Below are 26,998 nucleotides of genomic sequence, written 5' to 3'. Positions count from 1 at the left end.
TTATTTCTGCCAAGATTGTATGGAGGGTTGATATGGTGACTGATTACAGGATTTTCCCCCAGGGCAGTGGTATATAAAACGAGAAGACATAGGTGTAAAGTGTGAGGTCAGATATTTAAATGGAGCTAAATGGCAAGCATTTCATGCGGATGATGGTGGATGTATGAACCGAGCTGCAAGGGGAAGCTCAATACATCAGTTTCATTACAATGTTTAAAAGACGTACAGAAATGTTCATATAGAAAGGATTTCGAGGATGTGTGCCCTCCAAACTGAAGCTAGCATGGATAGATGTTTAGTGGGGAAAACACGTTAGAAGGATGCCCCTGTTTCCTTGATCTATGACTCTGATCTCTTGACTCCATGAGTCAAGTAGGCCGAACAACCGTGACAGGGAGAAAACTGAAGTGGATTCTGAACGATAATATATATCTGTATTTGGAAACCCAAAGTTTGATTGGGGATAGTATGCATGAACTTTTTGTAGGAGGAAGTATCTCATAAATTAGATTATATTTTTGAGGATGTGACCAAGTAGATTGACGAGGGCAAAGTGATGCAGCAACTCAGAATGACAAATCCAAAGCGATACAGCAAGCTGAATACAAGGTTTCCTCGTTGAAATAAAGTGGTATGATCAGCCAGTTTACAGATAGTGCCGCAATTCGTGCTGTAGTGGGAATGAAGAAGGTTGTCCAAGGATACTTTGAATATAATTCCACTGAAGAAGTAGACAAGGAATTAGCAGATAGCATTTAATTTAGGAAATAGTGAAGTGGAGTATTTTGAGAAACAAAACCAGCCACGAATACACGAAATGAATGGTGGGTCCTGGGGAGTTATTAGAAAAGGATACCTTGGGGTACAAGTACATAGTTCCCTCTAAGAGCCGACACAGGTAAATATTTGGACAAGTACATGAACAGAAAATGTTTCGAGGGATATGGGCCAAAGACAGACAAATGGGATTGGCTTAAAGTACATATAGATTGGTAGAAATGATAAGGGCCGAAGAGCCTGTTTCCTCGCTAAAGAGCTGTGAATATGTAAGTGTGAAGTTATAAGGACAAATGGCTGCTTTCGGCAGAATGATATTTCTCTGATTCAACGAAGCACATAGTTTGTATTACATTATATTACTATATAACTATCCTTCAATTTGCAGTTTAATCTTAAGATGAAAACTATACAGATGCATTATTATTTTCCTTGATGGTTCTTTGCTTCAGTTACTGTTGCAGACTCTGAGCCCGAGCATGAGCAATAAATGTTCCTTTGCAGCACACACAAAATGCGGAAGGAACTCAGCAAGCCAGGTAGCATCTACATAAAAGAGTACAGTCAACTTTTCGGGACGAGACTGTTTAGTAGGGTGCAGCAGTGTCCTGCTGAAGAGTCCCGGTCCATAATTTCGACTTTACTCTTTTCGATTGTTGCCTGGCCTACTGAGTTCCTCCAGCAGTTTGTTTGTGTTCCTTTGATTTCCAGCATCCACAGAGTTTCTCTTGTTTTAAAAGTCCCTTTGGTTCTCTGGGGTGTTTCTGGACGGGCGGTTGTCCTATGATCTGCTTCGATGCGACTGTTAAGACAACGTTTGGCAGTACCACTACGTTGAGAGTCTTGCATGTCAGTTTCAATTCTGTATGTTCACGTTTGAAGTCCTTTTCTGCGACTAACAGAATAAAACACTCTCTGGTGCAAAGTTCCAGCATTTGATACTTGCTGTATCACTTCGTGCAAGGTTTTAAAATTCACTGACAAATTGCGATTAGAAAACACCACAAAAGGCCGTTGGTGTCATTGCTATAATTGGGGCCGGTAGTGGATTAGCAAATTTTTGCCTTACTCATTCTTACTGTGTAGAACTAGGAAGATGATATTCGGCGGCGGCACTCAGCTGACAGTTGTGCCAAGTAAGTCAGTTTTTTTTTTTAATTCAGCTACGTTATTTACTGCTGACTGGTGCTTTGTAATTGCCAGAAAGCTAAGGCAATGAGGACCTAGCGGTAGGGAGAAAGTCATTCAAACACTATCAAAGTTTCAATATACTCCATTTGATAAAAACGTGAGCTTCATTCACAAAATATGCCAGGAAAATGTTGTTCCGTGTATTGTTGGAATGACAGGGAATACGGAATCACATTCAGTCTCAAGGCTTTAATTGCCTTCAAACATACCTTAAAAACAAATTGGAAATAAACTGTCAAGGCAGGCACGCGACATAAAGCCGCTCACTGATCGATGCGCAACGCCGATCTGCATAATTTCTGCACCCCTCACTACCCCTCGTCCCCGAAAACCGAAGTCACCATCCTTCCCACGTGTATGTGCAGAAGGATGGAGTAGAACCTGTTGCTTTCTATTTGCAAGTTAACAACAAGCTTAATTCTTCTTGTGATCGGCCACATTTGGAGCGCTGACTGACCTTTTAGGCCACATATAAAGTATTCTCGTGGTTTCCTGGAAGGAAAGAGCTGAAGTTCATGGATGTGGGGAAGATTTCCTAAAATGGTTCTATAATGAGGAACTTAGGGGAAAACACCATACTAGAGAATGATGTTGGGAAGAGAATTAAGCGACTTTGACAAACTGGGGACTTGAATAGTGTAAATGCAGACAGGTTATTCCAATTGGAGGATGGTTCTACGAACTTGGGCGCTGCCCTGAGGTGTTCCTGTTCTTCCTGTGATTATTTGAGTTCCAGAGCCACTGCCGAACCCCCGACCACCCCACTCCCCACCAAGCTCCTGTGTTTCCCCATATTCCAAAGGGCATAGACATTTAATTGCTGCTGGAGATTTTACCTATTGTGAATGGGTTTGTTGGAATGGAAGGGGGTAACTGCTCTAGCTGGAAAGGAATGGTTGGATGGAGAGAACCATGGGAGATAGACGACATTTGTGGACAGAGGAGATCCGATATGCCGAATTCTTTCTTTGACCAAAGAAGAAACTGTGTAAGGGGAAATATCACCCAAATAGGATATGTCAGCTCTCTCGAGAAGTGCTAAGGCCAGCCTGAATCAGATTTCCAAAAGGGAGTTGAGTTGACAATATGGTAATTAATTTGTTCAGCTTTGAGTGTGGTACCGGGAAATGCGACAATGTGATAACTTCTGGAAAAAAATAACCTAAGTTCATTGGTACTAATAGTCTCTTTCAGTCAAGCAGCAACTCTTCCAAACGTTTTGTTAATGTAGCTAAATAAATGACTTCGAATTAACGGTTTATTTGAGGTGAAGGTATTGTAATGCTACCTTCGATGCAATCAGTCCACTGATAGTACAATTTCCATTGGTGTGTGTTTGAATATCCTAAGGCTTACAAACATGTTAGCCCAAGCATTATTTCGAAATTAGCTCGCCAGTCAAGTTGCAGGATTATGTATGAGCGTTTATGTCTGTGATATACGATTACAGGAGACAAAGAGTGGTGTTTGGCAGTGGGACACAGTTGACGGTTTTGCCAAGTAAGTTCCAGTTCCATTGCTTCTGGTTGATGCTATTTTATGCTTTTTTCTAAACAGAACATGTCCTTTGCATCCACTGGTGCGTTATTTTAAGCTTACTTTATCAGTTTGTGCAAGGGGTTATCATTCAGTGACAGATAGTACGAAAAACACAGACATTGAAGAGAACATGCTATGAGGCCATTAACATAATTATTGGAAAATGGTCTCGATGGTTAGTGACTGGTTTATGCCTGGGCATTGCTATTGTCTAGCTAGAAGCTGAACTTTGGTGGCATTACAGGCGATGATTTTGTCAAGAGGGTGAGTTCGTTTTCCTTCTGAGAATTTACGTACACTGATCAATGGAGTCTTAATATTGTCGCTAGAACGTTATGGTAGCGACAGCTTAGTAGTAGGGTGAAAGTCATCCAATCAGTATCAGCATTTATATACACTAGAGATATTGAACTGCTCAGCTGCAGTGACAAGATCTGGCAGCAAAAAGGTCGAATTACTGAATGTACTGTTGTCCTGAAGATGAACGCAAGATAGTATTTATTTTAACTGAGTGATTTCTTGTTGCATGCCTGGAGTGCGCACGTAGGAAGACATCAATCAAGAGAGTCTCACACGTAAATAACCTCACCGCACACTGAACACCACTGGCACCCTATCTCAAGCCAAGAGCATCAAACATCTCCTGTATATGTTCAAAATGAATCCAGAAAAGTTGACTTTTAATTTATTAGCAGTGTGGCTGTTGTGTCCATGACAATTTAGTGACATTAAGTATGTCAATAGTTGCTTGGAGTATTAATTTGAATTTATAGCTGGCCAAGCAAACAGAATGCCATGTCAAATTGGTGGAGAAAGAAACAGTGTAAATGTTCCAGATCTTAGAAAATTTATCAGACTCAGATACTGCTCGACCTGCTGACTGTTGAGAAAAACTATTCATTTTTGGTCAAAACGCAGGTTTACGATATCTGGAGGCAGTACATTCTGAAGTTCCCTTGCAATAGCTTCAAGTTCTGTAAAGTGTTTTAGGGAAGAGGGATTTGCTTTCTAATTCCTGAACTTCGATTCCTGCACAATTTAGAACTTCTTTCTAGCAGGGAAAGCGCTAAATACAGAATTATGCTGTTCGGATGAAATCTGTATGCGCATCACCAGTTCCATTTGCTGATCTCGGCTATAGGCAGAATTGCAAATACTTGACCCAAGCAATAGCTAGAAATTATAACGTTGTACAGTGGTAGGTTTCCATCTGGGTGACTAGAACTGCGAGAATAGATGTGAGGGAAAAGTAACATATGGCAGTGAAACAGTCTTGCCACATGAGTTCTACATTTTTTTATTACTCTGCTAATTGCTGGTCACTGAACCAAACCCAAACTTTCTGCTCTAAGTTCTACGTTTTAACTTCTATTTATTTTATTGTTTAGTAAAAGGCTTTATCATTCACTGACAGCTCGATTAAACTATAGTGTCACGCGGCACGAAAAGGTGCAAAAGCTGAAATATGGGCAGGTTGGTCTAGTGGAAGGTTTGTGCCTGGGAAATTATAACTGAGACAGCGGAAGCTAATATTCGGCGACGAGACGCAGCTGGCAGTTGTGTCAAATAAGTGTTTTCCTTCCCTTCTGAGTAATGCCATTTTCTGCTGAACGGTACCAGAGTTAGGCGTCAGAGAATAAATGTGGTGGTATCTCAACTATGGAATACAGGTCTTCAAAAGCGCAAGATTTGAAAGGGGATGAAGGTATTAAATCCTGGTCTTCAATAATAACATACTACATTTAAAAAATCGGTTCTGAACTGCTATTTTACGTCAAGTCAATATTTCATAATGTATGCCTCAAGAATTTAAATACGAAGTCAGTTCTCAATCCATCCAAAAGACCCTCACATCAACTTATACATCTCATTAACTGAGTTTATTCCCCTCAATCCCCACCCCTTCTCTCTAATCAATGTCTTACATAAGGCAAACGTGCTCAACGACTGCATCCGAGGTGATTGATAAGTTCGTGGCCGAAGGTAGAAGGAGTCAATTTCAGAAAACCTAGCACATTTAGTTTTCAACATAGTACCCTCCTACATTTACACATTTAGCCCAACGGTAGTGGAGCAAACGGATCCTAAGACTTGACCTGCAGCTGCATGTAATGAGAGCTGGATAACTCGTCTCCTTCCACCATAGGCCACGAACTTATCAATCACACCCCCCGCTGTGAATCACTTCTAGAGGTTCAAGACGCCGATTTCTACAAAGAAGGGTCCGTATGCCCCACGACCGCTGAACTAAGTGTGTAAATGTAGGAGGGGACTATATTGAAAACTAAATGTGCTTGGTTTTCTAAAATTGACTCCTTCTATCTTAAGCCACAAACTTATCAATCGCCCCTCAAATATCGTCTCTTTCTGTTGCGTTTGTTCCTGGGATGAGCGAGGTGGATGCCCCAAGAATGGAATTAATTATAATTTTGAGATGTGCGCAAAACGCAATACCGGACCGGAACCTAAACCGCCATTGATGGTGACAAGAGCTGTATTTTTTTTGAAGCTCGGGTGAACAAGCGCTTATACCAAGCCTAAACTTCAGAAATTGTATTGCACGTACTGTGAAATCCAGGAAGTCCATGTTTATCTGCTAATGAGAACACTGACTTCCTGTTGCAAAGTGTGTGGACAATATTTCTGTAATGTTACCTTTTTGTTACAGTGGGAAATTGGATCCGTGGTAATTATCAGCTGTAAAGCGACAATTAACAACATTGGATCTAACATTAGCGACACGAATCGTTTGTGGCACTCTCATTGTGCCGCTCTATTAAGAGTCATACATCTAGAATGAACAGAAATCCTGTTTAGTGATATCACTACAAAAATAACTGCAGATTCTGTGGCCTCAATAAAGCAAATTTGGCAGCAGATATTTCCACAATAAAGCTTTCCCTTCACCAGGAATTTTTTTTTAAATACAATGCAACACTGTCAGGTTCATTCTCAGAATGAACTCACACTCACTGACCTCATTAATAACTTATCAGAATCCTACAGCAGAAGAGGCTATCAGTGTAATTGCTAGACACTAGGCCTGTTAGTCCTCTGGATGATTTGTACCTGGGTTATTGTTAATGTGTGAATTTAAACTAACATTTGGCGGCGGGACGCAGATCACAGTTTTACTAAGTAAGTGTAGGTTTCTTCTCCTAGTCATTGAATTTATTCTTTCTCAGCTACAGTGAATGTCGACGGAGAGCCAAGTTAGCAAATTAAAGCGCAACATTTCTCGCTGGCATATTTGCTTATCCAGGCCATGCTACCTTCAGTTTGTAGCCCCGTGCTAATGCCGCAGTCATCAGTGACAAAATATTACAGAAAATACAGTAATACAGGAATGTTTCACGGTAACTTTAAATTTTACTATATAGGCGTTCATCTCTTCACCCAATTATATTTTTGTAAGTTTTAATTAACAATTGCAGCACTATCGAAGGCAGGGATTAAGTCAGGTTTAGAGGAAGAAACACTTCGGAAAGGATACGATCAAAGAGAGTCAAAAAACTGAAAAGAAAGGTAGAAAATACTGGACTGTCAAAATCAACGCAAAAAAGAAGCAGCTAGTGTTTCGGGTGAAAGGCAGTTCATAGATAATACGCCGCTCCTCCCCTCTACAAGAGTTTTCCTCCCCCGTGTTCCATCGTCTGTTTCTCTCTCTCTCTCTCTCTCTCTCTCTCTCTCTCTCTCTCTCTCTCTCTCTCTCTCTCTCTCTCTCTCTCTCTCTCTCTCTCTCTCTCTCTCTCTCTCTCTCTCTCTCTCTCTCTCTCTCTCTCTCTCTCTCTCTCTCTCTCTCTCTCTCTCTCTCTCTCTCCCCCTCTCCGCCCCTCTTCACTCAAGCATTAACTACACATCTCGTAATGGTGTTAACGCTAGTAAATCTACTTCCATCCATGGACAACAATCCTAACTCTACCTTTATAGTTAGGACTCGTCATTTATTGCTTCTGGAAGAAAAATTGGTAAAAACCCGAGTGTATTCTGGGACATTCCCAAACATCCTCAAGTACAATGGCTGTGACTGAGCACAGTATTCTAGGTGTTGCCTAACCTGGGTATCATGACTATTCAGAATACGCTCCTCTGATTTGTGCATACTATCGCTAATCGTGGAGTGTAATAAGCTGCATGTTGATTCCTCTTGGAGTTTGAGTTCGAGTAATATGAACTGCAAAGTAACATAAACAGAAACTGTTGGTCATAGTATATCAGGTGCATATGAGACAATTGAAGTCGAATTAATGTATGCTAAGCGGTCTTGAAACAGAAACACTGATCAAATGAGTGTCCCTCGATTTGTATTTGTAATTCACATATCGAGCACATAATTATTATTTTCTGGAATAAAGCGGGGCTACGTGCAATTCTGCGCAGCATATCGGATCAGAGAACTTAATGTGCAGTTTCAACTCGCAGAATTGAGGTTTATACCGAACTTTAAAATGAGTTGAAACTTGTATACAGAATATCAGCCATAATGAATGGTGGGAAAGGCTGGGAAACCATATGGTCTGCTCATGCCCATATTTTCCTGTGTTTTTTCATTCATTGACGAGGCTTACTCAATACGAAGCCTATTAGCCCTTGTATAATGTTCGGGCCAATTTGACCTGTTTTGACATTTGACAGCAGGAAAAACACCCTAAATGCCATTTTTAACCGAAATGTGATGACTTTTCCAAGTTACCCAAAATGCGCAAAAAGGAAAATATTTAAATATTTTATACTATTGTACAGATGCGACAAATCTTTGTACATTGAGGCTGTTCCAGGTCAACTTTCCCGTATCTATTGAAATTGATATTAAATTTCTGAAATATTAATTAAGAATTAATCACCCATTTATTAATATAAGATAGATTATTGGTACATTCTAAATAGATCTGTGGTTCAAAATTTTATATAGGCACTTGTTATAAGGGGATTCTTGGACCGGATCAAAATTGACCCGAACAATACTGTGAAGGTATAGAATATGAACAGGTTGCCAGGGTTAATACGAAATTTTAATACTAATTGGAGAATGGTTTACGTCAGAAAATCAGCGAAGGGGAATCAAGGGAAGATGGGATTTGTGCTGCTTTATGCAATCTATATTAAAGTACAGGATAACGTGGATGTAGTGTCGGTGTGAGGAGGATGCAGAGAAACCTCTAGGAATACAGTAGATAAATGCACTGGCAAGGAGATAGCAGAAGTATTATAACACGGAAAGATGAGATATTCCATTTTGTCCGGAAGAAATACAATAGTGTCAATGGAGAAGCTGAAATCTATTAGGAGGGACTCTGAGATCTTCATGAATACGAATTAGGAAGGTAAGTGGTGCACTGGAGCTTATTGCAAAAACAATCTCATGTAAGAATAGATAACTCTGATGCAGTTTTACAAATCTCTGTTTAGGCAGCACATGGATAACATAGGCAACTCTCGTCTAAATGCAAAGAAGGAAATGTATTGAAGGTTCATGAGGTTGATTTCTATTGTAGCGCGATTGCATTATTGCAAGGGGGTAAAATAACTTCGGAAAGACTCGCCTGAATTTGGAAAAAAGAATCGGAAGTTGATCTCATTGAAGTGTATGCATGATATTCTTACGGGGCTCCATACAGAAATTTACAGATAATGCATCGTTTGTCTACGTGTCTCGAACTGCGTGTCACAATCTCAGAACACGGAGCCGGTACGTTAACAGGCCTCTGTAATTTACCTGCAGTGATAGGATAAGTGAAAGGAAGCTTTCTTTTTGAAAATAAAAACAAGGATCGATGAGGATTCATGAAAATAGGTGGTTAATGCTGGGGGGTGGTGGGGGCAGTTCAGTGGGCTGAAATGTCTATTTCCTGGCTTATCTCTTTGTGACTTGGTAACATCGTCGCTTTATCAAACTGACAGCCCCTGTTTTTCTCAACAATCTGTATCTAAATATAGCTATACGACAGGGAACATATCAAGGCAACCAATTCTAAACCAATTTACAGTTCTGGTTACCACATAATATCCCCAAACAGTGATTTGTCCTTTTATCAACATTATTCCCTATACTTTTTGCGTTTGCCGGCATATATTGTGCAGGTTTCCATCTATTCCTCTTCATCCATCTAAAATACACTGAAGGTAGGACAACTTCTGCAGCATTAATCACCGCTTTTAGTTACTACTCTGTATTCATCCATTCTACTTCTATTTCCTTAAGGCAACACTCTAAAACTTGAATGTCACAACCCCACCACCAGCATTACACTTTAAACTCCCTCACTCTAGAGGTGGATATCAGCCCGTCCTGTTCAATAGCAAGCATTTATTTTTAAATAATTCTGCATGCACCAGGGCTGGTCCCAATGCCTGAAGAATCCTGGAACCATCTCCACCACTTTGAAGTTTGACACAATTGCCGAAATGCCCCCCTTATTTTCTTGTTATGCTTTTCTTTGGAATGGTGAAGGGTGGCACATGGATGTGATGTATTTGATTACTGACAGCAAACCAGGAGTTTCCAATTTCGAGGTCTTACTTTTGAAATCCTCCTTTCGCTCCTAAGGGTCCAACACTGCGTCTGCAGTAACTGCACAGACTACACCAACCCCAATCTCTCTCACACCTGTATTCCTCCTAATTCATCAGCATCATCTCCATGGTGCTTTTTTTCTTGGAACCAGGAGAACATCGATACGATGACAAGGACTGGAAATCTGCCACTTGAAATCACCTCTGCCCCGTTACTACCAGCCCAGAGCATGTAATGCATTTCAGCATCAGAGTAGAGCTGATAAAAAAATAAATTGAAGTTTTGGAGTTATGGAGCTTTTTTGTGAAGTTAGAAAAGAGTGGAGCATTATATGGGTTCCAATATATATTGCACGCAAATACAGCATAAGGCAAATTGCTATGAAAACATAGAAGGTTCCTTATGTGGTGAGAGCTGTATTTGTAGCAGCTGTTCACACAGTGACAATAAACTTATCTTCGGCGGTGGCACGAAACTCACGGTGGAACCAGGTAAGTCGGATTATTTTGATTTTTATAAGCCTATTAAAGTAACAGTCGTGTTTCCCATCAGGTTTTACTTGCGAATTAGTTATGTGGTTTAACATTTTGCTCATGGAAGGGGACTTGGCTGTACAGGTGAATGTAGGGTGAAGTGGCTGGTGATGATTCTGGTTGTTAGTGGGAACATTGCGACAATATTCATGACAACAACTCTCCCAGAGTCTCACCGCACTTTGGAGGTCGTTCAGCCCGTCGTGAAGATAATAGGTCCATGGAGGGTCATAGAATTCTAATCTACTTCTTTTCACACCCTCCCCCGAGTGAGCTCAGGTACTTGTAATCAATTCCAGTCAAACTGAACGTCGCTGCCATTCTATTAAAGATAGCAAAAAGGATAGGGTTTCGAACTTAAAAGATAAGCCCCCAGTCAAATGCTTTATATATAACGAAGCTTCGCTGGCGGATTCCATTAACCACATTGATACCAAAAATTCCTACAACATGGGGCAGGGGGTACTTGTAAAGTTGTTCAATTCGTGGTTACTTTTCGCTAATGAAAAGATTTGGCTGGGTTATTCTTGAAGTGAGAATATTCGACTTGCAAACTCATATTTGGCAGCAGGAACCAGCTGACAGCTGGGCCAAGTAAGAGCTGGCATCCTCTCCTTCTGGTTGATGTATATTTTTTGCTGCCGGCTGCTAGCTGACGGCGGAGAGAGAAAAATACGATTGAAATTAAGTCAAAGATACTTAGAGCTCATTTTAAAGGAAACAGAGACCCGCTCATGTTGCCAGTGCATTGAACATAAATTTGGAGACTCTCTGCACAATGGCAAGCAGGCTTTTACCACTGAGGCTATGGGAGAAAAAAAACGGATGACATGGGCTAAGGGTGAAGGGGGAAAAGTATAAAGGGAACATTGGGGGAGGGGTTATTTTGTACAGAGAGTGGTGGGAGTGTGGAATGAGCTGCCAAATGAAGTGGTAAATGCAGGCTCACTTTTAACATTTAAGAAAACCTTGGACAGATGCATGGATGACAGGTGTATGGAGGGGTATGGTCCAGGTGCAGGTCAGTGGGACTAGGCAGATAAATGGTTCAGCACAGCCAAGAAGGGCTAAAAGTACTGTTTCTGTGCTGTAACGTTCTATGGTTCTATGGCTCAACTCTTAGTGCTGCTGCCTCATTAACACAGAAGCTATGGTTCAATACCGAACACTGCGCTGTATCCGTGTAGATTTCACGGGCTAATTGTGGCCACGAGGGCTCCTTCGGGTTGTCGTTCAATTCGACCCTCCTATCTTTCAAAAGTGTTGAGGATGCTCAGGTTAATTTAACACTCTAAGATATTCTCTGTGTGTAAGTAAGTTGTAGACTATTAGGTCAGTTGATGGAAGACTACAGTGGGGCCTATGTTGATCCAAAGAAAGGAGATTAGAATGGGATTCCCTGCATAAACATTGTGAAAGTGTGATTAATGATCCGCAGGGTGTCCACTGGCCAAAGAACTTCTGTTGGTGTCCTATTTTACTTACACTATGCAGCTGCAGCAAAATCAAGAATGAATCTGCCATGATTTTATTTTTCCGTCATCGCACTTTACAGGTCTTACCCTTAAAATCTAACACTGCGTCTGCAATATTTGACCAAACTATAACTACCCCAATCTGTCTCACATCCGCAGTCCTCCAAATTTTTCGGCATCATCTCCATGGTGCCCTTTTCCCGGGAACTAGGAAGGCATCTATATGACAACTGGAAGGTCATCACTACCCCACATTTATGTCCCGTCCCCACCAGCTCGGAATATGTAATGCATTTCAGTACCACTGTAGAGGTGATTAAAAACAAGTTATTTTGGGTTTTGGTGTTACGAAGCTTCATTGTGATGCTGCTAAGGATGGGAGAAATGTACCCACTCCACTGTAAATGGCAAGCAAATGTAGACTCAAAGTGCCCTCAGAATGCAGAATAAGGTATTTTGCTCAGAAACCATAGAAGGGTCTCTTATGTGGTAAGAGCAGTATTTGTAGCAGCTGAATACACCGTGATACAGATAAGATGATTTTTGGAAACGGCACGAAACTCACCGTTGAACCCAGTAAGTCATCGCCTTTTACTTTTCACAAACCTGTTTAAGTAGCACTCGTGTTTTCCATCGTATTTTACTTGGGAAGTAGTTCGGTGGTGTAAAATCATATTTGGGGAATGGAATTTGGCTGTGTGGGTGAACAGGATGAAATTGTTGCTGATGGTCCTGGTTGTTAGTGGGGAAAGTGCGTCAATGCGCTGCATGATAACTCTCCTGGAGTCTTACTGAAAATAAGAGGTCTTTCAGCCCGTCCTGGTGATAAAGGTTCCATGAACGGTGATAGAATGCGAAGCCACATATTTCGCTTCTTAATTGAGCTCAACATTTGTCATCAATTCAATCACGCTGAGCATTTGCTTCCATTCTAATGAAAATAGAAAGAAAGGCAAGAACCCCAATTGATATATAAAGATTTGGAGATTGCTTCCTGGATTCATGCACAAAAATGTCCTCCTAACTAGGGCGATTCCTGGATTTGGGCTTGTGTTATAGTTATCAGGCAGAGAAACGCACAATGTTTTGTATAGAACGTCCCGTCGCAGGCTAATTGCATCAACCGCACGGATAACAAAGATTCCTACAACACATGGGGTATTTGTAAAGTTGTTTAGTTCAGGTCTAATGAAAAGTCTGGGCTGGGTTATTCTTTGTGAGAACATTATATTTAAACACTCATATTTGGCAGCATGGCCCAGCTAACAGCTGTGAGCTGTGCCAAATAAGTGTGAACATCCTCTTCTTCTGGTAAATGTATATGCTTGTTTGTTTGTTAGTTTGTTTGTTTTTGTTGCTGGCTGATAGCTAATAGCGGGGAGAGAAACTGGCGATAGAAATAAAGTCACTTAAAGTTCATTCTAAGGGGAACTGTAACCCACCCATGTAGCGACTGCATTGAACACGAAATTCGAGACCTCTTTGCACAATGGCTCAACTCGTAGTGCTGTTACTTCATTAAGACAGAAACCAAGGTTCAATACTGAACTCGGTGCAGCATTCATGGAGTCTTCACACTCTCCCTATCACCACGAGGGATTCCTCTGGGTGTCCGTTCCTATCGCCCCTCCCAACTTCCAAAAGTCATGAAGATTTTCAGGTTAATTGAACATTCTAAATTATTCTCTGTGTCTAAGTGAGCTGCAGAATTGAGTTAACGGGAGATTGCAGTGAGGTCTGTGAAGATCTAATGCAGGGTAATTAGAATTGGATCTGCGCATAAGCATTGTAAATACCTGCTTAAAGATCAGCGGGGTGTCACTAGGCCGAAGAACTTCTGTCGGTGTCCATTTTTCTATGACTATTTGCTGCAGCAAAATCAAGAATAAATCCACCATGAATTCCTTTCGTCTTCGCACCTTTCATATATATTTCCAATATTCTCTCCTATCCTATTTATGTTCTTTAGAGTTAAATTCACCTGGAACGTTACTCCTTATATACTTTTTATAATATTCTTGGACCTGACTACTTTGCATTTGAATCTTAAAAACGTCTTCCCACGCCCCTCTCTCAACTATTTTTAATTATATCCTGTTACCAGCCAACTGCTACTGAAAATAATATTCCTTGCTTTATTTTCTCAGATTACTTTTAAACTGAAGCTAAAGGATCATGTTTCAGTGAAATATGTTTATTGTGAGATATTCAGTATGTCATAAAATCTTCATAAATGTGCTCGAAGAATTAACAGTTCGTGTAGTGGGTGTGGAGGAAGAAACAGGTTTATCATTTTAGGTCGAAGAATTTTCATCGCTTTCTCTTTAAGCAGCCGTGACTGGAATATTCACGGCTATTGCCAGCAGAATAAAAGGCAGCCAGCTGATAAGTTCATACACTGAATTGTTTCGTATTGAGAAACTGTTCAATGTATCTCTGTCAAAGCAGTAAAGTGTTAAGAAAGAGTAAACTTTACATCAGTAAACACAGCTGATTGTAGAGAATAACTTCTCTACTTACTAGCTTGTAAAGCTCCATAGGTCCTGGAATCGTATGGCGGTAAATATAACACTCTCCCGCACATCCACCTCCATCCACACCGACGTTTGATAGGGAAAGAGAGAAAATTAAAACTGACAACTGAATGTAAGCCTTGATAACCGTAGTCGATTAAAAAAATGTTGCCAGGAAAGTGCAATAGTTTCTATAAATAAGTTGCAAGGCTACGATGAGATAGATTGAGAGGTCAAGATTCCATTATATTGTACAAGAGCAAAAATTAAAGGAGATGTTTTAAATTAACCATTGTGCTAATGGTTTCCGATTAAATGATGGTTTATTTTATTCGTTCTGTAAGTGATGCGTTCAGACAGGGTGTTGAATCTGAACATAATAAAATATGAGGCATTCACTAGCGGGCAGGATTTGGAAGAACGGAATCTAACTTCTATGCCAAAGAACGTACAGTAAAGGGATTTCAATTACATCAAATAATTTGGAGGAAAAGGTTGAAAAGAAGCATAATAAGAAATTGTCAAATGAAGTGTGCAAAACTGATGTAAACTGGAATTACATTAACCTGAGTTTGTTATATTTCTGAGCTTGTCCGTAGTACGCAAGTAGGTCTGTCTGTGATTTCAGGGAATGCCATCTCAGAGAAATGCCACTAAATACACTTTCCAAGTTATTCGCTGACAACCCATTACTTTTCATATATCGATCAACTCCATCCTGTTTCTCCTCGCACAGCCTACACTATGTAATTCACAGCAGGCAACTAAACCTACATTTCGATTTGTAATGTGGCAAAATAAATGTGAAGAGGTATTAGGAATTGCAAAAGTCACCAAATTCAGGAAAAATAATACCGAAATTCACAATCAAGGAAACATATTATAAGGTAGCACATTATCAAGGAGTGAATTGGGCATTAAGATCTTCAATGGATATATATCAAAAGTTAAAAAAATATCTCCGAGGGTATATGCTGGTGAGAATATTTTTTAATGAGAAACAAGTAAAATGCGGATAACTTATAAAAATCCTACTTGTCCGTCCTTTTTCTTAAGATGCTTCTGTGGGAAACAGTAGAACCCCGTTCCTTCTACAATAAAGGGGGGGGAGGTAAAATAAATTCGTGTTAGTTAAAAAGATATCTGAGAAGCTAACCAACCTCAAAGTAACGAATTGGTAAATTAGTAAATGAGTTTATTATTATCACGTGTACTGAGGAACAAAGAAAATCTCTTTTATGTCATCGACATGGATCATTTCTATTACATTAATGCATTGAGGTAGCTGGAAGGAAAACCAATAACAGAATGCAGAATTGATGTTGTGTTTACAGAGAGAGTGCAGGCTGATAACAAGATGCAAGGTCACTAGGAAGTAAATTGTAGCGTCAAGAATCTGTTTGCCGTCTGGGGAACCGTTCATAGTGTTATAACAGGGTGGGAGATAGACGCTATCCCTTGAATCTGCTGGTATGTGCCTACAAGTTTCATATCATCTGCCGACGTAGTGGGGTGAAGGAAAATTACTGGGGTGAAAGGGGTTCTCGAATATGTTAGCTTCTTACAAAATGGGCTGCAAACACAGTTCACAGAGAGAATCATTGTTTCTTTGAAGTGATGATCTGTTTCCACCATTCTGCAGTTTATTGCGATTTCCAGCAGAGCAGTTGCAAAACCAATTGGTGTGTGACAAAGGAGACATGCAAATTTTATTTGGCCTTCCCTGGAAGTAGAGTCACTGCTGTCCGAATGTTTATAGATTTGAAATAGATCTGCTGCCCAGCTTCATGTCTTCCAAAATACTATGGATGCTGGTGCGAAATTGAATGGTGTGGACTGGAGAATAAACTTTCGGTGAGAGGGAGAATACCGGTAACAGCATCCATATTGTATGTTATTTTTATTTTCCAATTTGGAGATACGGCAAATTGGCAGGCCTTCTGGTTCAACGTGACCATATGATCAATTAACCCACTAAATGAGAGAAAAGTAATATAGCTCTGAAGGTTTATCATACATCGGGTGGTAAAATGCTGGAGTGTATAATCGAGCAAATGATATGAAGCCACTTAAAAGATATAATTTCGATTACGCAGAGTCAATACAGATTCAAGAAAGAAAGTTTTTGGCTGAAAAGTTACGTGGAGAGCTTTGAGAAAGTATACCTTAGAATTACAAAATGGCTACAGCTCAGAAAGGGATTCGACACATCTTATCCGTCCCAGCTGTCACAGCTCGACCTAGATATTGTACCTAGATAGGTTACAAGATATTGTAACCTTATCAAATTTTCTTTATCAGTTTTTTTTTTAATCTTCCATTGAGGGACGCAAAATACATTCAGGCCTTCAAAAGTCACAAACATATATTCCCCTCATGAAAGCATTCTGTTTGCCTTTATTTTGGTTGCCATTAACTATGTACTATTCCTCCTGTCGACCACAAGGATCAATTTTCTATGACCTGCTGTATTCAGACCTCTGACGATTTATTTCCATCAAATCTCGCATCAGTATTTTATTTCCCTGAGGAATCTAACCCAATTCCCCAAATCTCGCCTTGTAACTCCTGCCCTCAGAACAGAAAACAATACCCTAAATTTAGACCTTCTCTGATACATTCAAATCCTTCTGATAACGCAACGACTGGCATGGTAAATAAGATTCTATTAGGCCGAACCAGTGTTTTATAAAGTTACCACTGACGTATTATTTATCGTCTAATGCCTTTCTCGATAAAGCTCACAATGTATGTGATTAATTAGCCCTAGCTAGGCTCTCCTGCCGCGTTCACTAATTGTTGCATACCTTTTAGAATATTTTCCACTGCCTCATTCGTTCCATCAATACCTTTTACATCACATTTCTGTCTACTTAAAAGTCATTTACCGCATGGCTGCCCGTTTCAGTAGACAACTTAAATCCTTTTGCATAATTTAAAATGCAGTCAAATGTTCTACTACCCATAACTTTAGAAGATGTGGTATGCACTCAAAGAAAACTAAATTCAGCAACAAGAATTACAGGAGAACACTGGGATTTACCCTCCTCCAGTACGGAAATAAACTATAGCCACCGACCGTTGTCTGTCCTTTTGGACAAAATAAGGAAGGAATTTGCAAAGCTGTATTTGTATTTTAAAATGGAGCGCTTTGATGATCAAGAATGGACGTTGGGCAACAAAATCAGACAAATGCATTTGTCGGGAATTTATTAGGGTTGAATGCGAGTTGGTTATAGATAAAATGCAGAGAATGGGAATACACGGGTCTTTCTCAGACCAGCCGGCTGTGGTTGGCGATGTTACGCAGGAACCAATGATTGATTCAGCGCGCGTTCAGGGCCGAGGCTTCTCTTACTTGTCGGCATTTATATTCCCTTAATTTCGTAAGAGGATGGAGTGGGGCACTTCATTTCTTTCCATTGCAAAGCGGCTACCAAAGATATGTCCACAATACTGGTGGAAGTAGACTTTGACGAGTGTGTCCCGGAAATAAAAGAAAATTGGCCTAGTATTTCCAGGTGAGAATAAAGCGAGACTTCACGAGGGGACTACACAGTATATATACATATATATATATATATATATATATATATATATATATTGTGTAATGCCATAAACCATCTTTGAAGTAATAAATGGTGGGTCCGGGAGCTGTCGGAATGTTCTAGGAAATAAGATGCAGTGTAGTTTTTTTTCATCGAGAATGTCCTACCAGTATTGGTAAAGGTGATTCAGCACGGCTGATGAGGTGGCAGGATAAATGGCTGCTTTGTACGAGATGGTGTCGAGCTTTTTGGTAGAGAGAGAGGGCGAGATAGAGATAGATAGATAGATAGATAGATAGATAGATAGATAGATAGATAGATAGATAGAGAGCGGAGAAGCGAGGAAAAGGGAGGGTAAGACAAATATACACATACAGAGTGTGGGAGAGATAGGTGGATGGATAGATAGATAGATAGATAGATAGATAGATAGATAGATAGATAGATAGATAGATAGATAGATAGATAGATAGATAGATAGATAGATAGATCGAGATACAGAGAGACAGAGAGAGGGAATGCCAACCATACAAATACAGAGTGAGTGAGAGAGAGAGATAGATAGATAGGAAGACGGATAGATAAAAAGAGATACAGATAGATAAATAGAAATACAGATATAGCCAGAGAGAAGAAAAGATAAACATACACGTACAGAGTGATGGAGAGATAGATAAAAAGGAGACAAATAGATGAATAGACGTATAGCTAGAGACAGATATCTATTACTGACTGTGGTGCGGTGAGGGATGGAGGGAGAAATAAAGAAGGGCAGAGAGAGAAAAAAAAAGACAGCGAGAGAGGGAGATGTATGTCTTGTCAATGCTGGCATTCGCTAGAGTTAGGGAACAGAGGGGAATTCATTAAAACTCATACAATCCTGGTGAGCGAGAAGATGCGGGCAACGTGTTCCCTGGGATATTGTAAAGGTCAATAAAAATGTGTCTTCCTCTTGGAAGCTCCAAAATTGTTCAAATGACAATCGGATCTTCTTTTTAATAAATGACTATAGAACATAGAACATAGAATAGTACCGCAAAATACAGGCCCTTCGGCCCACAATGTTGTGCTGACCCTCAAAACCTGCCGAACATATAACCCCCCACCTTAAATTCCTCCATATACCTGTCTAGTAGTCTCTTAAACTTCACTAGTGTGTCTGCCTCCACCACTGACTCAGGCAGTGCATTCCACGCACCAACCACTCTCTGAGTGAAAAACCTTCCTCTAATATCCCCCTTAAACTTCCCTCTCCTTAACTTAAAGTCATGTTCTCTTGTACTGAGCAGTGGTGCCCTGGGGAAGAGGCGCTGGCTGTCCACTCTGTCTATTCCTCTTAATATCTTGTACACCTCTGTTACGTCTCCTCTCATCCTCCTTCTCTCCAAACAGTAAAGCCCTAGCTCCCTTAATCTCTGATCATAATCCATACTCTCTAAACCAGACAGCATCCTGGTAAATCTCCTCTGTACCCTTTCCAATGCTTCCACATCCTTCCTATAGTGAGGCGACCAGAAATGGACACAGTACTCCAAGTGTGGCCTAACTAGAGTTTTATAGAGCTGCATCATTACATCGCATCTCTTAAACTCTATCCCTCGACTTATCAAAGCAAACACCCCATAAGCTTTCTTAACTACGCTATGTACCTGTGTGGCAACTTTCAGGGATCTGTGGACATGTACCCCCAGATCCCTCTGCTCCTCCACACTACCAAGTATCCTGCCATTTACTTTGTACTCTGCCTTGGAGTTTGTCCTTCCAAAGTGTACCACCTCACACTTCTCCGGGTTGAACTCCATCTGCCGCTTCTCAACCCACTTCTGCATTCTATCAATGCCTCTCTGCAATCTTCGACAATCCTCTACATTATCTACAACACCACCAACATAAAGGTCGGCAAGCTTGCCAACCCACCCTTCTACCCCCACATCCAGGTTGTTAATAAAAATCGCTAAAAGTAGAGGATCCAGAACAGATCCTTGTGGGACACTACTAGTCACAAGCCTTCAATCTGAATATAAGCCCTCCACTACAACCCTCTGCCTTCTGCAGGCAAGCCAATTCTGAATCAACCTGGCCAAATTTTCCTGGATCCCATACTTCTAACTTTCTGAATAAGCCTACCATGTGGAACCTTGTCAAATGCCTTACTAAAATCCATGTAGAACACATCCACTGCACTACCCTCATCTATATGCTTGGTCTTCTCCTCAAATAACTCTATCAGGCTTGTTAGGCACGATCTGCCCTTCACAATGCCATGCTGACTGTCCCTGATCAGACCATGATTCTCTAAATGCCCATAGATCCTATCTCTAAGAATCTTTTCCAACGGCTTTCCCACCACAGACGTAAGGCTCACGGGTCTATAATTACCCGGACTATCCCTGCTACCTTTTTTTGAACAAGGGGACAACATTCGCCTCCCTCCAAACCTCCGGTAGCATTCCCGTGGACAACGAGGACATAACGACCCTAGCCAGAGGCTCAGCAATCTCTTCCCTCGCCACGTGGAGCAGCCTGTGGAATATTCCATCAGGCCCCGGGGACTTATCCGTCCTAATGTATTTTAACAACTCCAACACCTCCTCTCCCTTAATATCAACATGCTCTAGAACATCAAACTCACTGATATTGTCCTCACCGTCATCAAGTACCCTCTCACTGGTGAATACCGAAGAGAAGTATTCATTGAGGACCTCGCTCACTTCCACAGCCTCCAGGCACATCTTCCCACTTTTATCTCTAATCGGTCCTAACTTTACTCCTGTCATCCTTTTGTTCTTCATATAATTGAATAATACCTTGCGGTTTTCCTTTACCCTACTCGCTAAGGCCTTCTCATGCCCCCTTCTTCTTCTTCTCAGCCCCTTCTTAAGCTCCTTTCTTGCTACCTTATATTCCTCAATTGTCCCATCTGATCCTTGCTTCCTAAACCTCATGTATGCTGCCTTCTTCCACGTGACTAGATTTTCCACTTCACTTGTCACCCATGTCTCTATCGCCTGTCTCTTATACCTAGGTCAATTGAAACTGATTTTTTTCCTTCTTAAAAAAAATAATAATCTGCTCTAGAACCAATGTCAAAGATGTCACCGGAGCTTAACAAAATAAGTGTATAATTCCAAGACTGACTTTTTTCCGTCCAGTTAAGTCCAGAACATGGGATCAAACACCACTTAGGGCTAGAGTGAGGGCGAGGGTTTCCCTCACCAAAACTGTGGAATTTTCTGGAACACAATAAATTTGACGTAAATTAATATTGAAGAGGATTCACATGCAGACCCAAAAATGAAAAAAAAATCAAATGGCGGGGAAATAAAGCAAAGACGGGATGCTGAATTTGAAATAATCGGCTACAAATGGCAGAGAAGATTGAAGAGCCGAATGACATAGTCCTGGTACCACCTTCTGTGTTACAGCATCTATGTTACATGTGGTTAACAAACCATGGTATAACTTAACTGCAGTCTGCCATGAGTGGTCGCTGATCATTGTTTTTAATTCCTTTTCTGAAATTTTAGAGAACAAGCCTGAAAAAGTACCAGAAGTATCAATCCTTTACCCACCCCTGAAAACCACTGGGAATGCCGGCGAATTGCCGGAAGTACCACCAGCAGTGTGCCTGGCCTCCGAATTTTACCCCAAGGAAGTTGAAGTCACAATGTCTCGTAGTTCACAGTCCACATCGAGCAGGACAAGTGTGGTGACAGAGGACGGATATTACAGCAGTTCCAATTTCCTTCCGCCTCTTTCAAAAGGTCAGACATCAAACATCACGTGTGTGGTCAAGCGTAGTAACAATCCAATTGGGAAGAAATTCGTCATGGTCAATGAAACTGCACCAGGTGAGTGTTATACATTACGTGAAAAAGAATTGAATTTTGCAAATAAGAAGTATTGCTGATGCTAAAAAAGCATCCTTTGCAGGGTAGCCAGGCACATAATCTGTGTACAACCCGAGACCACAAGCAGCAATGTGATCGGGCTCAGTAAAAATTTTTAGAATGGAAATCATTTGGCCAGTACATCATTGTTGCACTAAATGTTGCAAGGGAATAGACTGTGACGTAGGTTGACTTCTCATACTGCAAACACTTCTATAAGAGAAGTGCTTCTTTCGCATTGCTGCGTAAAAACGTGGAATGTGCACGGCAATCTGTTGGAAAATCGGAGCATTAATTCGTTCACTAATGTGCGGCGAAAGAGATACAGAGCTCTCAGTCAACACTGATTGAGCTTAATCAATGCAAAATAATCAAAACATTGGTGAGATTATTCATGCTGAAGTGTAGTCGCAGCCTTTCGAACAGGAATGGCACTGGTAATGTCAGTAATGACAACGAAATCGAAGACGCGATTAATAATTCATGTTCCTTTTTTTGCTTTGCAGAGACGGTCAAACCATGTGAAATATGGACAAGCAGCGAAAAGATGAAAGGTGGTAATCAGAGCGAAGATGGTCAACAGATAGACTCAAAGCTAGATAGATAATGCGCTGGTGTACACAGGAATGGGGTGGCTATAAATAGATACATACATACATACATACATACATCCGTTCAATACTCTCCAAAAGTCTTAAGCGCGTATATATAGCTGGGTTCCCTGAGACTGCTGAATAGCACTGCATTAATTGTATATATTGGACTGCCCTGCTGCAAAAAAAAAAAAAAATCATGCGTAAGTGATGATAAACGAAATTCTGATATGGTTCTTTATTGTAGACAGGGGTAATGGCGGGGAGAATGAGAGAGAAGGAAGCACCAGAAATATTTTGTGTAATAATCAACTGTTCGCATTCAATTGACCTTGCCTGGTTTCGCAGAGCAGGGTGTGTCTGCGTTAATGCCCTCTTCCCGGCCCTGGCACTCTTTCGCTGCCACCTGTCCAACATCCCTCCCGCGGCCCTCCACCTTCGCTACTGCCAACATTCTTTGCTCCCGCCAGATTTACAAACTTGCCCTACAATCCGAGTTAACACAATCAGTACTGTAGAAAATCATTAGGCAGCCTAGCTACATATGTGTGTCTGAGATTGTGTACAATACTGTACATACATACATATAGAGAGAGATAGACAGATGAATGTTCGTATTATAAGTAGCATAATTAGTTGATCAGATTCACATAAAAGCACACAATAGTTTATTAAGAATCTGAGGGGCAACCTTTTTACCCAGCATGCCGTCGATATATAGAAATACAGAATAATTCCAAACGGTACATAGAGAAAGACAGAGGGAGGGGAGAGGCAAGTTAGAATGTCCAATAATACAGATACGTGATTATTTATGTAGAATTACAGTCTTCACCCAGAGGCAAGATCACACATTGGGAAGAGAGTTCACTCTTTGGAGATGGGCAGACATATGGATAGGTGGTAATGGTAGTCTATAGAAAGGCCGACATGTAGGCAGTTGTGTAATTAAATTAATGCATAAAGAAATCATCATACGGTTTTACCGGCATAATTATATGAACTGTGAACACGAATCCAGCAAAATATCCTCTAAAGCTGCATGAAAATTATTGAGAACTCAACACAAAAATGAAATTCTGCTGAATTGATGATTTATTTTGAAAATCATTTTAGATTTACCAGAAGAGAATTCTATGTCCTTGACGGTGATTGGTTTGCGAATTCTGTTTTTGAAGAGCATTGCATTCAACGTCATGATGACGGCCAGAGCTTGGATCATTTAAGGTAAGGCTGCCTGGCATAAATTCATAGAACAGAGGCAGTTTCCTGCAGGATGTATTATATGGCAATGCTTTAAAAATCACTCTTGCGAACGCTTCAGTTCTGCACCCAACAAAGTGACCTCCACCCCATTTTCATGCAGGACTGTGAAAGCAGTACCAAAATGTCTTCAGGTGTGACAGATTTGTCCTGTAAAAGGAGGTACTGAAGACTGTGGCCGCCTTCTCTAGAAAGTAGGGATATGTGGAGTTGTCTTACTGATAGGTGAAACATTATAATTGGGCTCTAAAGGTTAGATGCAGAGAAGATGATCGCCTGGCTATAGAGACTGGTACCAACGATTTTTTAAAAAATCGGTTATGTCCTTTAGTACTTGCAATCGTATTAATGCCCTTCCCGTAAGTAGATGACCGTTACTGCATACAGTACTCCGAGTGAGACCTGCCAACTTTGTATACATCTCCAGCATGGCATTCAAACGCCATAGACAATACTTTGATTTCTGAACGCCAATGTGCCAAAATCTATCTTCATGTACTGTCCATATATGACGTCACCTGCATGGAATTATAATGTGTATTCCCAAATCCCTCTGTTCTATCGCACTTCTCGGTGACTTACCATTCACTGTGTAAGTCCTACCCTGATATACCCTCCCAAATTGCAACACCTCGGAATTGCTTGAAGGGCCCATTTCCGTGCACTCGGAATTTCGTTGTGTACCTTGTGAATTATCAATAAGCAAAAGTCAGATTGTAGCTGCCAGGCAACAAAATTAAGGGGCGGCTGCAAAGCATGTCAAAGTAGATTTAGGGTTTCCTGTCCTTCCCTGATTTCCTGGAATGGCGTTGAAACCTTGAGAGGGCCTCATGGCCATTTTTGATCCCAAATATTGCGATTTCTAAACTGTCCTTCAGGACGCTAGGCTCTTGGGAATCCGTGGTATCAAACAAGATAGAGAGGAGATTACTGTATTGCTGAAATTAAACTTTTTGCTAATTTTCTGTATCCTTTCTTTCTTTCCCCTCCAGTTATCGGCGCCAGTGTTTTCTTTTAAATTCAAGTAAGAATTATTTCCGCTGGAATGGATTGGTGCTTTGACACAAACCGCTGGGAGCCCAGTGCCGGAGACTTCACATCGGAACACTGTCCCTTTGCTATGTGCATGTGTATATTTAAATGACCGGTCCAATATTATCCAACGCTTCTAAGTTATATCTCTGTCTAATTTCTATGCAGTACAGTGATGGAGTAGCTTTGTAGTATTTGTTGGATGCCTTATGTCAAATATTCGCCAAAGAAAATTAAATACTCACCTAGGCACCATAGATGAACATGCCCTTTTTTTCCAGATGAAACTGGGTTGTTAATTGTATTTTACACTCAGCGCATATATATTTCAAGTTTTATGTGCTTTATTAGTGTTATAGAAACGTTTCGATCAAAAGGATGCGATTTCATTCAATTTGGCCGAAGCAACTTTTTGAAATTGCTGGTCACTTAAAGCTCATCTTCCACTCCTATCCCACCAAGCCCACCTTTTACAATGTCCTACATTTCTTTCTCACATTGCCTTAGAAATCAGCCTAAATATTAAACTCCTTTCTGAATTACAGTGAACGTATGGACAAATTATCGCGATGCTGTTATTTGCAGGGGCTTTAACAGGGCTGCCTTGTGCTACCTGTATGATGGCTGGAGAATGAAATTTTTCCAGAAGATCATAAGACGCAAGGGCAGAATTAGGCCATTCAGCCTTGGCTTATGTCAACCAGCCAAAGAATAAGCATAATTAGGATTATGCATCAGGCGGGAAATGTGATATCATTCGGCGTACCTATGCAATCACTCCCACTTCCTTTCTATGCTGCCGTTCTATCTAATTAAATGAAATGCTGGATGCCAAACAGCAATTTCTGATTTCGTAAATGCTAAGAATTTTTTTATCAGGGATTAGCTCCGTCATTATATTGCCTGTCTCTTTACATACAAGTAATTTGTTTTATTATTACTATCAACGCAGCTGAAAATCAAATATATATTTAATGTTTTGCTCAGGGAGAAATGAGCTCTTCCAATAATTTGAGTGACTGTGTCCAGAAATAATATGTTTTCTGTTCTTTTATTTGCGATTATGAATAAATATGCTGCTTTAATGATTCCTGGTTTCCATTTATCTCTATTCAAAATGGACTGAACTGAATTAATGCCATTGACATGGGAACCATGTAATACTTGCAACACATTGAGACATGTTGGAGCCTTTGGAAATGTTGGACGCTAATCTCTTAATGGGATGATGAGGGTGACGCTAACGGCGTTCTCAGACCCAGTTGTATAGGATAGGTGAGGGTATGAGGGGGGTTACAGAATATTTACCCAACAAATGTATGCTTCTATCGGGATGGTGAGTATCTAGGCAGAGTACTTGGGATTGATGGTATCCTCGTGCGCGTCTTGAGGCTGCCTTTTTGGGGAGATGGACAGTGCAAGTTATAGGGAGTCTGATGGAGAAGCCTTATATCAGTCCATTTTATGAGTGATACACGCACTACACATACGCTACATAAATAGTAGGAATGCCAATTATATGACGCATTTTGAGCACGTTTGTTGAATGCTGTCCAATTTGTTCTGTACTTTCAATGCCAACGAGTTGCCTTTTCTATCGAACTCTGAGCATTTTGCTATGAAACCCCCACATCTTTTTCTGCACTCTGAAGACAGCAATCCCTCTAAATAAAGTGGGTTCACTCCGTACCCCTTTTATTCCCTAGAATCTCCAATGGACTGATATCGTTCCCTATGTCTGGAAGCTCTCTCTCTCTTACCCGTTCCATCCACGTACCAACATCACAGTTTACAGCCATGTCACCTATCTTCTTCTCCATCTAGCACTGGTTTCATTTCTGCCTTGACGACTCATAGGAATGTCTTCCTTAATTACCACATTCCAGTACTGTTACCCTTTGTGTTCCAGCATAACACACACCACTTTCTCCTTCCACTGTCCCCTCCTGACTCCCCTTGCATTTTCTTACTCTTTTCATCTATTATTAACCTGTGTACACACACAAAAAGTTGGAGCAACTCAGCAGGACAATCGAGTTTTCAGGCCGAGACCCTACATCAGGCCCGAAATGTCGACTTGTTTACTCTTTTCCATAGACTCTGCGTGGTCTGCCGAGTTACTTCAACATT

At 40.7% G+C, this 26,998-nt stretch overlaps 1 protein-coding gene across 4 annotated transcripts; it reads left to right on the top strand.

Annotated features, from left to right (window-relative positions):
• Positions 1-1,801: 1,801 nt before the first annotated feature.
• Positions 1,802-25,957, top strand: trdc (T-cell receptor delta constant). Of its 4 annotated transcripts, none has more exons than XM_073029464.1 (5): positions 1,802-1,913; positions 21,618-21,941; positions 22,487-22,534; positions 23,690-23,800; positions 24,829-25,957. In XM_073029464.1, exons 1-4 carry the CDS (start codon positions 1,874-1,876, stop codon positions 23,797-23,799), a joined length of 522 nt encoding a protein of 173 aa, XP_072885565.1. In that variant the 5' UTR covers positions 1,802-1,873; the 3' UTR covers position 23,800; positions 24,829-25,957. The 4 variants fall into 4 exon arrangements, with proteins under 4 accessions (XP_072885565.1, XP_072885564.1, XP_072885563.1 ...); XM_073029463.1 differs by lacking the exon at positions 1,802-1,913 and adding an exon at positions 3,356-3,468; XM_073029462.1 differs by lacking the exon at positions 1,802-1,913 and adding an exon at positions 10,338-10,512.
• Positions 25,958-26,998: the final 1,041 nt, after the last annotated feature.

Source organism: Hemitrygon akajei, chromosome 25 (assembly GCF_048418815.1).
Source record: "Hemitrygon akajei chromosome 25, sHemAka1.3, whole genome shotgun sequence".
NCBI lineage: Eukaryota > Metazoa > Chordata > Chondrichthyes > Myliobatiformes > Dasyatidae > Hemitrygon > Hemitrygon akajei.
This window is presented reverse-complemented; position numbering and strand designations above follow the sequence as displayed.